The 15,405-nt window shown below is 48.8% G+C and overlaps 1 protein-coding gene across 3 annotated transcripts in view; it reads left to right on the top strand.

The window, feature by feature from the left end:
• ctc1 (CTS telomere maintenance complex component 1) overlaps window positions 1-15,405 on the top strand; it is a 74,882-nt gene that overhangs the window by 5,449 nt on the left and 54,028 nt on the right. For all 3 annotated transcript variants that reach the window (XM_071334244.1, XM_071334243.1, XM_071334245.1), the window contains exons 6-9: window positions 6,524-6,871; window positions 6,985-7,328; window positions 8,389-8,545; window positions 14,486-14,828. In XM_071334244.1, coding sequence (XP_071190345.1) covers window positions 6,524-6,871; window positions 6,985-7,328; window positions 8,389-8,545; window positions 14,486-14,828 — 1,192 coding nt within the window. The remainder of the gene's footprint in view (window positions 1-6,523; window positions 6,872-6,984; window positions 7,329-8,388; window positions 8,546-14,485; window positions 14,829-15,405) is intronic.

The following is a 15,405-nucleotide window of genomic DNA, read 5'->3' as shown; positions in this document are numbered from 1 at the left end:
CGGTAAGGAGAGAGAGACACACTACCATTACTGGTCACAGTGAGGAGAGAGACACACTACCATTACTGGTCACAGTGAGGAGAGAGACACTACCATTACTGGTCACAGTGAGGAGAGAGAGACACACTACCATTACTGGTCACGGTGAGGAGAGAGAGACACACTACCATTACTGGTCACAGTGAGGAGAGAGAGACACACTACCATTACTGGTCACAGTGAGGAGAGAGAGACACACTACCATTACTGGTCACGGTGAGGAGAGAGACACTACCATTACTGGTCACAGTGAGGAGAGAGAGACACACTACCATTACTGGTCACGGTGAGGAGAGACACACTACCATTACTGGTCACAGTGAGGAGAGAGACACACTACCATTACTGGTCACAGTGAGGAGAGACACACTACCATTACTGGTCACAGTGAGGAGAGAGACACACTACCATTACTGGTCACAGTGAGGAGAGAGAGACACACTACCATTACTGGTCACAGTGAGGAGAGAGAGACACACTACCATTACTGGTCACAGTGAGGAGAGAGAGACACACTACCATTACTGGTCACAGTGAGGAGAGAGACACACTACCATTACTGGTCACAGTGAGGAGAGAGACACACTACCATTACTGGTCACAGTGAGGAGAGAGACACACTACCATTACTGGTCACAGTGAGGAGAGAGACACACTACCATTACTGGTCACAGTGAGGAGAGAGACACACTACCATTACTGGTCACAGTGAGGAGAGAGACACACTACCATTACTGGTCACAGTGAGGAGAGAGAGACACTACCATTACTGGTCACAGTGAGGAGAGAGACACACTACCATTACTGGTCACAGTGAGGAGAGAGACACACTACCATTACTGGTCACAGTGAGGAGAGAGACACACACTACCATTACTGGTCACAGTGAGGAGAGAGAGACACTACCATTACTGGTCACAGTGAGGAGAGAGACACACTACCATTACTGGTCACAGTGAGGAGAGAGACACACACTACCATTACTGGTCACAGTGAGGAGAGAGAGACACACTACCATTACTGGTCACAGTGAGGAGAGAGAGACACACTACCATTACTGGTCACAGTGAGGAGAGAGAGACACTACCATTACTGGTCACAGTGAGGAGAGAGAGACACACTACCATTACTGGTCACAGTGAGGAGAGAGACACACTACCATTACTGGTCACAGTGAGGAGAGAGAGACACACTACCATTACTGGTCACAGTGAGGAGAGAGAGACACACTACCATTACTGGTCACAGTGAGGAGAGAGAGACACACTACCATTACTGGTCACGGTGAGGAGAGAGAGACACACTACCATTACTGGTCACAGTGAGGAGAGAGACACACTACCATTACTGGTCACAGTGAGGAGAGAGAGACACTACCATTACTGGTCACAGTGAGGAGAGAGACACTACCATTACTGGTCACAGTGAGGAGAGAGACACACTACCATTACTGGTCACAGTGAGGAGAGAGAGACACACTACCATTACTGGTCACAGTGAGGAGAGAGAGACACTACCATTACTGGTCACAGTGAGGAGACACGCACTACCATTACTGGTCACAGTGAGGAGAGAGAGACACTACCATTACTGGTCACAGTGAGGAGACACACACTACCATTACTGGTCACAGTGAGGAGAGAGAGACACTACCATTACTGGTCACAGTGAGGAGAGACACACTACCATTACTGGTCACAGTGAGGAGAGAGAGACACACTACCATTACTGGTCACAGTGAGGAGAGAGACACTACCATTACTGGTCACAGTGAGGAGAGAGAGACACTACCATTACTGGTCACAGTGAGGAGAGAGAGACACTACCATTACTGGTCACAGTGAGGAGAGAGAGACACTACCATTACTGGTCACAGTGAGGAGAGAGACACACTACCATTACTGGTCACAGTGAGGAGAGAGACACACTACCATTACTGGTCACAGTGAGGAGACACACACTACCATTACTGGTCACAGTGAGGAGAGAGAGACACTACCATTACTGGTCACAGTGAGGAGAGAGAGACACACTACCATTACTGGTCACAGTGAGGAGAGAGACACACTACCATTACTGGTCACAGTGAGGAGAGAGACACACTACCATTACTGGTCACAGTGAGGAGAGAGAGACACACTACCATTACTGGTCACAGTGAGGAGAGAGAGACACACTACCATTACTGGTCACAGTGAGGAGAGAGAGACACACTACCATTACTGGTCACAGTGAGGAGAGAGAGACACACTACCATTACTGGTCACAGTGAGGAGAGAGAGAGACACACTACCATTACTGGTCACAGTGAGGAGAGAGAGACACACTACCATTACTGGTCACAGTGAGGAGAGACACACTACCATTACTGGTCACAGTGAGGAGAGAGACACACTACCATTACTGGTCACAGTGAGGAGAGAGACACACTACCATTACTGGTCACAGTGAGGAGAGAGAGACACACTACCATTACTGGTCACAGTAAGGAGAGAGAGACACTACCATTACTGGTCACAGTGAGGAGAGAGACACACTACCATTACTGGTCACAGTGAGGAGAGAGAGACACACTACCATTACTGGTCACAGTGAGGAGAGAGAGACACACTACCATTACTGGTCACAGTGAGGAGAGAGACACTACCATTACTGGTCACAGTGAGGAGAGAGACACACTACCATTACTGGTCACAGTGAGGAGAGAGAGAGACACACTACCATTACTGGTCACGGTGAGGAGAGAGAGAGACACACTACCATTACTGGTCACAGTGAGGAGAGAGACACACTACCATTACTGGTCACAGTTAGGAGAGAGAGACACTACCATTACTGGTCACAGTGAGGAGAGAGAGACACTACCATTACTGGTCACAGTGAGGGGAGAGAGAGACACACTACCATTACTGGTCACAGTGAGGAGAGAGACACTACCATTACTGGTCACAGTGAGGAGAGAGAGACACACTACCATTACTGGTCACAGTGAGGAGAGAGAGACACACTACCATTACTGGTCACAGTGAGGAGAGAGAGACACACTACCATTACTGGTCACAGTGAGGAGAGAGACACACTACCATTACTGGTCACAGTGAGGAGAGAGAGACACTACCATTACTGGTCACAGTGAGGGGAGAGAGATACACTACCATTACTGGTCACAGTGAGGAGAGAGACACACTACCATTACTGGTCACAGTGAGGAGAGACACACTACCATTACTGGCCACAGTGAGGAGAGAGACACACTACCATTACTGGTCACAGTGAGGAGAGAGAGACACACTACCATTACTGGTCACAGTGAGGAGAGAGAGACACACTACCATTACTGGTCACAGTGAGGAGAGAGACACACTACCATTACTGGTCACAGTGAGGAGAGAGAGACACTACCATTACTGGTCACAGTGAGGGGAGAGAGATACACTACCATTACTGGTCACAGTGAGGAGAGAGACACACTACCATTACTGGTCACAGTGAGGAGAGACACACTACCATTACTGGTCACAGTGAGGAGAGAGACACACTACCATTACTGGTCACAGTGAGGAGAGAGAGACACTACCATTACTGGTCACAGTGAGGAGAGAGACACTACCATTACTGGTCACAGTGAGGAGAGAGACACACTACCATTACTGGTCACAGTGAGGAGAGAGAGACACACTACCATTACTGGTCACAGTGAGGAGAGAGAGACACTACCATTACTGGTCACAGTGAGGAGACACACACTACCATTACTGGTCACAGTGAGGAGAGAGAGACACTACCATTACTGGTCACAGTGAGGAGACACACACTACCATTACTGGTCACAGTGAGGAGAGAGAGACACTACCATTACTGGTCACAGTGAGGAGAGACACACTACCATTACTGGTCACAGTGAGGAGAGAGAGACACACTACCATTACTGGTCACAGTGAGGAGAGACACACTACCATTACTGGTCACGGTGAGGAGAGAGAGACACTACCATTACTGGTCACAGTGAGGAGAGACACACTACCATTACTGGTCACAGTGAGGAGAGAGACACTACCATTACTGGTCAGTGAGGAGAGAGAGACACTACCATTACTGGGCACAGTGAGGAGAGAGAGACACTACCATTACTGGTCACAGTGAGGAGAGAGACACACTACCATTACTGGTCACAGTGAGGAGAGAGACACACTACCATTACTGGTCACAGTGAGGAGACACACACTACCATTACTGGTCACAGTGAGGAGAGAGAGACACTACCATTACTGGTCACAGTGAGGAGAGAGAGACACACTACCATTACTGGTCACAGTGAGGAGAGAGAGACACACTACCATTACTGGTCACAGTGAGGAGAGAGAGACACACTACCATTACTGGTCACAGTGAGGAGAGAGAGACACACTACCATTACTGGTCACAGTGAGGAGAGAGACACTACCATTACTGGTCACAGTGAGGAGAGAGACACACTACCATTACTGGTCACAGTGAGGAGAGAGAGACACTACCATTACTGGTCACAGTGAGGAGACACACACTACCATTACTGGTCACAGTGAGGAGAGAGAGACACTACCATTACTGGTCACAGTGAGGAGACACACACTACCATTACTGGTCACAGTGAGGAGAGAGAGACACTACCATTACTGGTCACAGTGAGGAGAGACACACTACCATTACTGGTCACAGTGAGGAGAGAGAGACACACTACCATTACTGGTCACAGTGAGGAGAGACACACTACCATTACTGGTCACGGTGAGGAGAGAGAGACACTACCATTACTGGTCACAGTGAGGAGAGACACACTACCATTACTGGTCACAGTGAGGAGAGAGACACTACCATTACTGGTCACAGTGAGGAGAGAGAGACACTACCATTACTGGTCACAGTGAGGAGAGAGAGACACTACCATTACTGGTCACAGTGAGGAGAGAGACACACTACCATTACTGGTCACAGTGAGGAGAGAGACACACTACCATTACTGGTCACAGTGAGGAGACACACACTACCATTACTGGTCACAGTGAGGAGAGAGAGACACTACCATTACTGGTCACAGTGAGGAGAGAGAGACACACTACCATTACTGGTCACAGTGAGGAGAGAGAGACACACTACCATTACTGGTCACAGTGAGGAGAGAGAGACACACTACCATTACTGGTCACAGTGAGGAGAGAGAGACACACTACCATTACTGGTCACAGTGAGGAGAGAGAGAGACACACTACCATTACTGGTCACAGTGAGGAGAGAGAGAGACACACTACCATTACTGGTCACAGTGAGGAGAGAGAGAGACACACTACCATTACTGGTCACAGTGAGGAGAGAGAGAGACACACTACCATTACTGGTCACAGTGAGGAGAGAGACACACTACCATTACTGGTCACAGTGAGGAGAGAGAGACACACTACCATTACTGGTCACAGTGAGGAGAGACACACTACCATTACTGGTCACAGTGAGGAGAGAGACACACTACCATTACTGGTCACAGTGAGGAGAGAGAGACACACTACTATTACTGGTCACAGTGAGGAGAGAGAGAGACTACCATTACTGGTCACAGTGAGGAGAGAGAGTCACACTACCATTACTGGTCACAGTGAGGAGAGAGAGACACACTACCATTACTGGTCACAGTGAGGAGAGAGACACTACCATTACTGGTCACAGTGAGGAGAGAGAGACACACTACCATTACTGGTCACAGTGAGGAGAGAGACACTACCATTACTGGTCACAGTGAGGAGAGAGACACACTACCATTACTGGTCACAGTGAGGAGAGAGACACACTACCATTACTGGTCACGGTGAGGAGAGAGAGAGACACACTACCATTACTGGTCACAGTGAGGAGAGAGACACACTACCATTACTGGTCACAGTGAGGAGAGAGAGACACTACCATTACTGGTCACAGTGAGGGGAGAGAGAGACACACTACCATTACTGGTCACAGTGAGGAGAGAGACACTACCATTACTGGTCACAGTGAGGAGAGAGAGACACACTACCATTACTGGTCACAGTGAGGAGAGAGAGACACACTACCATTACTGGTCACAGTGAGGAGAGAGAGACACACTACCATTACTGGTCACAGTGAGGAGAGAGAGACACACTACCATTACTGGTCACAGTGAGGAGAGAGAGACACACTACCATTACTGGTCACAGTGAGGAGAGAGAGAGACACACTACCATTACTGGTCACAGTGAGGAGAGAGAGACACTACCATTACTGGTCACAGTGAGGAGAGAGACACACTACCATTACTGGTCACAGTGAGGAGAGAGACACACTACCATTACTGGTCACAGTGAGGAGAGAGAGACACACTACCATTACTGGTCACAGTGAGGAGAGAGACACACTACCATTACTGGTCACAGTGAGGATAATGTGTGTGGGTAATGTATCAATTTATCCTTCACTCTGTCTCTCTCTTTCTCAGGAGCCGTGCTGTCTGTGGTGGCAGCAGTGTTTGTGTGTGGGAGGGAGTGTGTGTGTGTCAGGGCTGCGTGTGTGTGCCCTGCAGGGCTGGTCTGGGAACAGGGTTCTGTGTGCGACGAGTCAGTCTTCTCTCACTTTGCTTCCTGACACACTGATCCAGGACCTGTCTGATACACCCACGTTGGACATGCACACCCCAGATCTAGACACAGACACTGTGGGGTCAGACCCACCGCTGTCTGACTGCAGTAGTACTGAGTGTCCTCTCCCAGAGAGAGAGAGACAGGGAGCTGGGCCAGACCCCTCTCCCAGCCTGAGGCCCAGACTCTCCAAGGCTATCAGCTACAAGGTGAGAGACTCCTTGGTTCTTGTTTGGTCGTTTATCTCTGAGTATTATTGGTTAATATCTATATATCTGGATGTGAAGGTTTCCATCCTGAGCCCTCCCCTTCTCCCTGATAGGGTGTGTTGACCAGCGTTCTGAGTGCCGCAGCGGGGCTTTATGTGATTGACGGGAAGGTGGGCCTGTGTTTGGCCTATCAGCCACTGCAGAGGCGTGGCCTGCGTCCGGGGGCGGAGATAGAACTCCATGATGTCCATTTCCTTTACCGCCCCTCTCCCCACTTCCATCCCAGCATGCTCTGCGTGTGTCTACGCTCCAGTCTGCGTGTCACTTCCTTCAGCCGCCTGGGGTCAGAGGTCGACCGCCCTAGCGACGCCCCGCTGCCGTCGCTACTGCTGGAGAGGAATCTGGGCGTGTCTCAGTACCTGTGGCTCTGTCACTGCTGCAGAGCTCTAAGAGACAGGTAGGAGGCGGGTAGGAGGCGGGTAGGAGGCGGGTAGGAGGCGGGTAGGGGTAGATGGGAGACTGGGGTAGATGGGAGATGGGAGTCTCTCTCTGTCTCTCTCTGTCTCTGTCTCTCTCTGTCTCTCTCTGTCTCTCTCTGTCTCTGCCTCTGTCTCTCTCTCTCTCTCTGCCTCTGTCTCTCTCTCTCTCTCTCTGTCTCTCTCTGTCTCTCTCTCTGTCTCTCTCAATTCAATTCAATTCAAGGGGCTTTATTGGCATGGGAAACATGTGTTAACATTGCCAAAGCAAGTGAGGTAGATATTATACAAAAGTGAAATAAACAATACAAATTAACAGTAAACATTACACATACAGAAGTTTCAAAACAATAAAGACATTACAAATGTCATATTATATATATACAGTGTTGTAACAATGTACAAATGGTTAAAGCACACAAGTTAAAATAAACAAGCATAAATATGGGTTGTATTTACAATGGTGTTTGTTCTTCACTGGTTGCCCTTTTCTTGTGGCAACAGGTCACAAATCTTGCTGCTGTGATGGCACACTGTGGTATTTCACCCAGTAGATATGGGAGTTTATCAAAATTGGATTTGTTTTCGAATTCTTTGTGGATCTGTGTAATCTGAGGGAAATATGTCTCTCTAATATGGTCATACATTGGGCAGGAGGTTAGGAAGTGCAGCTCAGTTTCCACCTCATTTTGTGGGCAGTGTGCACATAGCCTGTCTTCTCTATCTCTCTCTCTCTCTCTCTCTCTCTCTGTCTCTCTCTGTCTCTCTCTCTGTCTCTCTCTCTGTCTGTCTCTGTCTGTCTCTCTCTGTCTCTGTCTCTGTCTGTCTCTCTCTCTGTCTCTGTCTCTGTCTGTCTCTCTCTGTCTCTGTCTCTGTCTCTCTCTGTCTCAGTCTCTCTCTTCCCCTCTCTCCTCTCTCTCTATATCTCTCTCTCTCTTTCTCTCTTTCTCTCTCAATTCAATTCAATTCAATTCTCTCTCTGTCTCTCTCTCTCTCTCTATCTCTGTGTGTGTTGACCTCTGTTCGTCTTCTCTCTCTCAGACTGGTCCCTCGCTGGGTGAAAGAGGAGCGTGTGTATGTGGTGGCTAGGAGGCTGCTTGAGTGTGTGGTAACGTCAGAGAAGGGGGGAGGAAGAGGAGGGAGGAGAGACATCTATAGAGAGATGCTACAGGAGCCACACCACTGTCCCCTCACTGAGGTACAAACACTGTTTCAAATCATATTGTTGACTCATATTTCTCTCTCTCTCTCTCTCTGTCTCTGTCTCTGTCTCTGTCTCTGTCTCTGTCTCTGTCTTTCCAATGTGTCAAGTAATTATATTTTTGTTTTCTCATGATTTGGTTGGGTCTAATTGTGTTGCTGTCCTGGGGCTCTGTGGGGTGTGTTTGTGAACAGAGCCCCAGGACCAGCATGCTTAGGGGGACTCTTCTCCAGGTTCATCTCTCTGTAGGTGATGGCTTTGTTACGGAAGGTTTGGGAATCACTTCCTTTTAGGTGGTTGAAGAATTTAACGGCTCTTTTCTGGATTTTGATAATTAAGGATATTTTTGCAGAATTCTGCATGCAGAGTCTCAATTTGGTTTTTGTCCCATTTTGTGAATTCTTGGTTGGTGAGCGGACCCCAGACCTCATAACCATAAAGGGCGATGGGTTCCTATAACTGATTCAAGTATTTTTAGCCAGATCCTAATTGGTATGTCAAATTTTATGTTCCTTTTGATGGCATAGAAGGCCCTTCTTGCCTTGTCTCTCAGATCGTTCACAGCTTTGTGGAAGTTAATGCCGAGGTATGTATAGTTTTTTGTGTGCTCTAGGGCAACGGTGTCTGGACCTTTTTTGGAACACCATTATTTTAGTCTTACTGAGATTTACTGTCAGGGCCCAGGTCTGACAGAATCTGTGCAGAAGATCTAGGTGCTGCTGTAGGCCCTCCTTGGTTGGTGACAGAAGCACCAGATCATCAGCAAACAGTAGACATTTGACTTCGGATTCTAGTAGGGTGAGGCCGGGTGCTGCAGACTGTTCTAGTGCCCGCGCCAATTTGTTGATGTATATGTTGAAGAGGGTGGGGCTTAAGCTGCATCCCTGTTCACCCCACGGCCCTGTGGACCCAGTGGAAAGAAATTTGTTTTTTGGCAATTTTATCCGCACACTTGTTGTTTGTGTACATGGACTTTATAATGTCGTATGTTTTACCCCCAACACCACATTCCATCAATTTATATAGCAGACCCTCATGCCAAATTTAGTCGAAGGCTTTTTTGAAATCAACAAAGCTTGAGAAGACTTTGCCTTTGTTTTGGTTTGTTTGTTTGTCAATTAGGGTGTGCAGGGTGAATACGTGGTCTGTTGTCAAATTGGCTTTTTATCAAATTACCGCACATTTGCTCAGTACATTGTTTTTACTGAGGAAATGTACGAGTCTGCTGTTAATGATAATGCAGAGGATTTTCCAAGGTTGCTGTTGACGCATATCCCGCGGTAGTGGTCAAATTTGTCTCCACTTTTGTGGATTGGGGTGATCAGTCCTTGGTTCCAAATATTGTGGAGGATGCCAGAGATAAGTGGTTTATCCATTTATCCCCGTTTCGGATAGATAACTCTTTGTGTTGTTGTTTGTTTAGTGTTTTCCAACTTCCCAGAAGTGGTTGGAGTCTATGGATTCTTCAGTTACATTGAGCTGATTTCTGACGTGCTGTTCCTTCTTTTTCCGTAGTGTATTTCTGTATTGTTTTAGTGATTCACCATAGTGAAGGCTCAGGTTTTCTGGGTCTCTATGTTTTTGGTTGGACAGGTTTCTCATTTTCTTTCTTGTGGTTTTGTCGTGCTCTCTTGGCCCCTCCCTTCTTTCTTTTCATCAAACCATTTGTCATTGTTGTTCATTTTCTCAGGTTGTCTGCTTGAACTGTTTAGATTTGACAGGGAAGCTGAGAGGTCAAATATCCTGTTGAGGTTTCCTACTGCCAAGTTTACACCTTCACTATTACAGTGAAATGTTTTGTCCAGGAAGTTGTCTAAAAGGGATTGAATGTGTCGTTGCCTAATTGTTTTTTGTTAGGTTTCCACACTAGATTCCTTCCATCTATAGTATTTCTTAATATGACTCAGTTCCTTTGGCTTTGAAGCCTCATGATTGAGTATTGCTCTGTTCAAGTAGACTGTGATTTTGCTGTGGTCTGATAGGGGTGTCAGTGGGCTGACTGTGAACGCTCTGAGAGACTCTGGGTTGAGGTCAGTGATAAAGTAGTCTACAGTACTACTGCCAAGAGATGAGCTATAGGTGTACCTACCATAGGAGTCCCCTCGAAGCCTACCATTGACTATGTACATACCCAGCGTCCGACAGAGCTGCAGGAGTTGTGACCCGTTTTTTGTTGGTTATGTTGACGTTGTTGTGCCCAGGGGGGCATATTGGGGAGGGAATGCTGTCACCTCCAGACAGGTGTTTGTCCCCCTGTGTGCTGAAGCTGTCTGTCTGTCTCTCTCCTCTCTCTCTCCCAGTACTCTGTGAGTTCTCCAGTGTGTGAGTACGTGTCGGTATCCGACTGTGTGCTGAAGCTGTCTGTCTCTCTGTCTGTCTCTCTCTCCTCTCTCTCTCCCATTACTCTGTGAGTTCTCCAGTGTGTGAGTACGTGTCGGTATCCGACTGTGTGCTGAAGCTGTCTGTCTCTCTGTCTGTCTCTCTCTCCCTCTCTCTCTCCCAGTACTCTGTGAGTTCTCCAGTGTGTGAGTACGTGTCGGTATCCGACTGTGTGCTGAAGCTGTCTGTCTCTCTGTCTGTCTCTCTCTCCTCTCTCTCTCCCAGTACTCTGTGAGTTCTCCAGTGTGTGAGTACGTGTCGGTATCCGACTGTGTGCTGAAGCTGTCTGTCTCTCTGTCTGTCTCTCTCTCCTCTCTCTCTCCCAGTACTCTGTGAGTTCTCCAGTGTGTGAGTACGTGTCGGTATCCGACTGTGTGCTGAAGCTGTCTGTCTCTCTGTCTGTCTCTCTCTCCTCTCTCTCTCCCAGTACTCTGTGAGTTCTCCAGTGTGTGAGTACGTGTCGGTATCCGACTGTGTGCTGAAGCTGTCTGTCTCTCTGTCTGTCTCTCTCTCCTCTCTCTCTCCCAGTACTCTGTGAGTTCTCCAGTGTGTGAGTACGTGTCGGTATCCGACTGTGTGCTGAAGCTGTCTGTCTCTCTGTCTGTCTCTCTCTCCTCTCTCTCTCCCAGTACTCTGTGAGTTCTCCAGTGTGTGAGTACGTGTCGGTATCCGACTGTGTGCTGAAGCTGTCTGTCTCTCTGTCTGTCTCTCTCTCCTCTCTCTCTCCCAGTACTCTGTGAGTTCTCCAGTGTGTGAGTACGTGTCGGTATCCGACTGTGTGCTGAAGCTGTCTGTCTCTCTGTCTGTCTCTCTCTCCTCTCTCTCTCCCAGTACTCTGTGAGTTCTCCAGTGTGTGAGTACGTGTCGGTATCCGACTGTGTGCTGAAGCTGTCTGTCTCTCTGTCTGTCTCTCTCTCCTCTCTCTCTCCCAGTACTCTGTGAGTTCTCCAGTGTGTGAGTACGTGTCGGTATCCGACTGTGTGCTGAAGCTGTCTGTCTCTCTGTCTGTCTCTCTCTCCTCTCTCTCTCCCAGTACTCTGTGAGTTCTCCAGTGTGTGAGTACGTGTCGGTATCCGACTGTGTGCTGAAGCTGTCTGTCTCTCTGTCTGTCTCTCTCTCCTCTCTCTCTCCCAGTACTCTGTGAGTTCTCCAGTGTGTGAGTACGTGTCGGTATCCGACTGTGTGCTGAAGCTGTCTGTCTCTCTGTCTGTCTCTCTCTCCTCTCTCTCTCCCAGTACTCTGTGAGTTCTCCAGTGTGTGAGTACGTGTCGGTATCCGACTGTGTGCTGAAGCTGTCTGTCTCTCTGTCTGTCTCTCTCTCCTCTCTCTCTCCCAGTACTCTGTGAGTTCTCCAGTGTGTGAGTACGTGTCGGTATCCGACTGTGTGCTGAAGCTGTCTGTCTCTCTGTCTGTCTCTCTCTCCTCTCTCTCTCCCAGTACTCTGTGAGTTCTCCAGTGTGTGAGTACGTGTCGGTATCCGACTGTGTGCTGAAGCTGTCTGTCTCTCTGTCTGTCTCTCTCTCCTCTCTCTCTCCCAGTACTCTGTGAGTTCTCCAGTGTGTGAGTACGTGTCGGTATCCGACTGTGTGCTGAAGCTGTCTGTCTCTCTGTCTGTCTCTCTCTCCTCTCTCTTTCCCAGTACTCTGTGAGTTCTCCAGTGTGTGAGTACGTGTCGGTATCCGACTGTGTGCTGAAGCTGTCTGTCTCTCTGTCTGTCTCTCTCTCCTCTCTCTCTCCCAGTACTCTGTGAGTTCTCCAGTGTGTGAGTACGTGTCGGTATCCGACTGTGTGCTGAAGCTGTCTGTCTCTCTGTCTGTCTCTCTCTCCTCTCTCTCTCCCAGTACTCTGTGAGTTCTCCAGTGTGTGAGTACGTGTCGGTATCCGACTGTGTGCTGAAGCTGTCTGTCTCTCTGTCTGTCTCTCTCTCCTCTCTCTCTCCCAGTACTCTGTGAGTTCTCCAGTGTGTGAGTACGTGTCGGTATCCGACTGTGTGCTGAAGCTGTCTGTCTCTCTGTCTGTCTCTCTCTCCTCTCTCTCTCCCAGTACTCTGTGAGTTCTCCAGTGTGTGAGTACGTGTCGGTATCCGACTGTGTGCTGAAGCTGTCTGTCTCTCTGTCTGTCTCTCTCTCCTCTCTCTCTCCCAGTACTCTGTGAGTTCTCCAGTGTGTGAGTACGTGTCGGTATCCGACTGTGTGCTGAAGCTGTCTGTCTCTCTGTCTGTCTCTCTCTCCTCTCTCTCTCCCAGTACTCTGTGAGTTCTCCAGTGTGTGAGTACGTGTCGGTATCCGACTGTGTGCTGAAGCTGTCTGTCTCTCTGTCTGTCTCTCTCTCCTCTCTCTCTCCCAGTACTCTGTGAGTTCTCCAGTGTGTGAGTACGTGTCGGTATCCGACTGTGTGCTGAAGCTGTCTGTCTCTCTGTCTGTCTCTCTCTCCTCTCTCTCTCCCAGTACTCTGTGAGTTCTCCAGTGTGTGAGTACGTGTCGGTATCCGACTGTGTGCTGAAGCTGTCTGTCTCTCTGTCTGTCTCTCTCTCCTCTCTCTCTCCCAGTACTCTGTGAGTTCTCCAGTGTGTGAGTACGTGTCGGTATCCGACTGTGTGCTGAAGCTGTCTGTCTCTCTGTCTGTCTCTCTCTCCTCTCTCTCTCCCAGTACTCTGTGAGTTCTCCAGTGTGTGAGTACGTGTCGGTATCCGACTGTGTGCTGAAGCTGTCTGTCTCTCTGTCTGTCTCTCTCTCCTCTCTCTCTCCCAGTACTCTGTGAGTTCTCCAGTGTGTGAGTACGTGTCGGTATCCGACTGTGTGCTGAAGCTGTCTGTCTCTCTGTCTGTCTCTCTCTCCTCTCTCTCTCCCAGTACTCTGTGAGTTCTCCAGTGTGTGAGTACGTGTCGGTATCCGACTGTGTGCTGAAGCTGTCTGTCTCTCTGTCTGTCTCTCTCTCCTCTCTCTCTCCCAGTACTCTGTGAGTTCTCCAGTGTGTGAGTACGTGTCGGTATCCGACTGTGTGCTGAAGCTGTCTGTCTCTCTGTCTGTCTCTCTCTCCTCTCTCTCTCCCAGTACTCTGTGAGTTCTCCAGTGTGTGAGTACGTGTCGGTATCCGACTGTGTGCTGAAGCTGTCTGTCTCTCTGTCTGTCTCTCTCTCCTCTCTCTCTCCCAGTACTCTGTGAGTTCTCCAGTGTGTGAGTACGTGTCGGTATCCGACTGTGTGCTGAAGCTGTCTGTCTCTCTGTCTGTCTCTCTCTCCTCTCTCTCTCCCAGTACTCTGTGAGTTCTCCAGTGTGTGAGTACGTGTCGGTATCCGACTGTGTGCTGAAGCTGTCTGTCTCTCTGTCTGTCTCTCTCTCCTCTCTCTCTCCCAGTACTCTGTGAGTTCTCCAGTGTGTGAGTACGTGTCGGTATCCGACTGTGTGCTGAAGCTGTCTGTCTCTCTGTCTGTCTCTCTCTCCTCTCTCTCTCCCAGTACTCTGTGAGTTCTCCAGTGTGTGAGTACGTGTCGGTATCCGACTGTGTGCTGAAGCTGTCTGTCTCTCTGTCTGTCTCTCTCTCCTCTCTCTCTCCCAGTACTCTGTGAGTTCTCCAGTGTGTGAGTACGTGTCGGTATCCGACTGTGTGTCTGTGATGGAGAACGAATGCTGGACGTCTCTGTCTCTCGCCTCACTCCTCCCGGCCAGCGGGAGCTCCCTGACTCGGGCTGAGCTGAACCCCTCTGTAGCCTGGTCCGTAGGCCTCTCCCTGGGGCAGGACAGTCAGCCACGGCCCCTACTGCTGGTCGGCGTGCTGGAGCTCCCTGGAACTCACACACTCCGCCTGAGAGACCAGACCGGCGCCGTCACCTGTGTTGCCGTGGAGACTGGCGATGATGACTCGGGGGGTCAGAGAGCTGCCAACAACACTGCTTGGATAGGTGAGGTGTGTGTGTGTGTGTGTGTGTGTGTGTGTGTGTGTGTGTGTGTGTGTGTGTGTGTGTGTGTGTGTGTGTGTGTGTGTGTGTGTGTGTGTGTGTGTGTGTGTGTGTGTGTGTGTGTGTGTGTCTGTGTGTGTGTGTCTGTGTGTGTGTCTGTGTGTGTGTGTTCATAATCAAATGTTATTGGTCACATAGACATATTTATCAGATGTTATTGCGGGTGTAGAGAAACCCTTGTGTTCCTAGCTCCAACAGTGCAGTAATATCTAACAATTCACAACAATACACACATCTAAAAGTAAAAAGAATGGAAATATATAAATATATAGCTCTCTATCCCTCTATTTTCCATCTCTCTGTTCTATCTCTCCACAACCATTTAAAAGTTTGGGGTCACTTAGAAATGTCCTTGTTTTTAAAAGAAAAGCATTTTTTTTGTCCATTAAAATAACATCAAATTGATCAGAAATACAGTGTAGACATTGTTAATGTTGTAAATGACTATTGTAGCTGGAAACGGCTGATTTTTAATGGAATATCTACATAGGCGTACAGAGGCCCATTATCAGCAACCATC

Source organism: Salvelinus alpinus, chromosome 11 (genome assembly GCF_045679555.1).
Source record: "Salvelinus alpinus chromosome 11, SLU_Salpinus.1, whole genome shotgun sequence".
NCBI lineage: Eukaryota > Metazoa > Chordata > Actinopteri > Salmoniformes > Salmonidae > Salvelinus > Salvelinus alpinus.
Note: the sequence above shows the minus strand (reverse complement) of the source record. Positions and strands in the feature narration are given on the sequence as shown.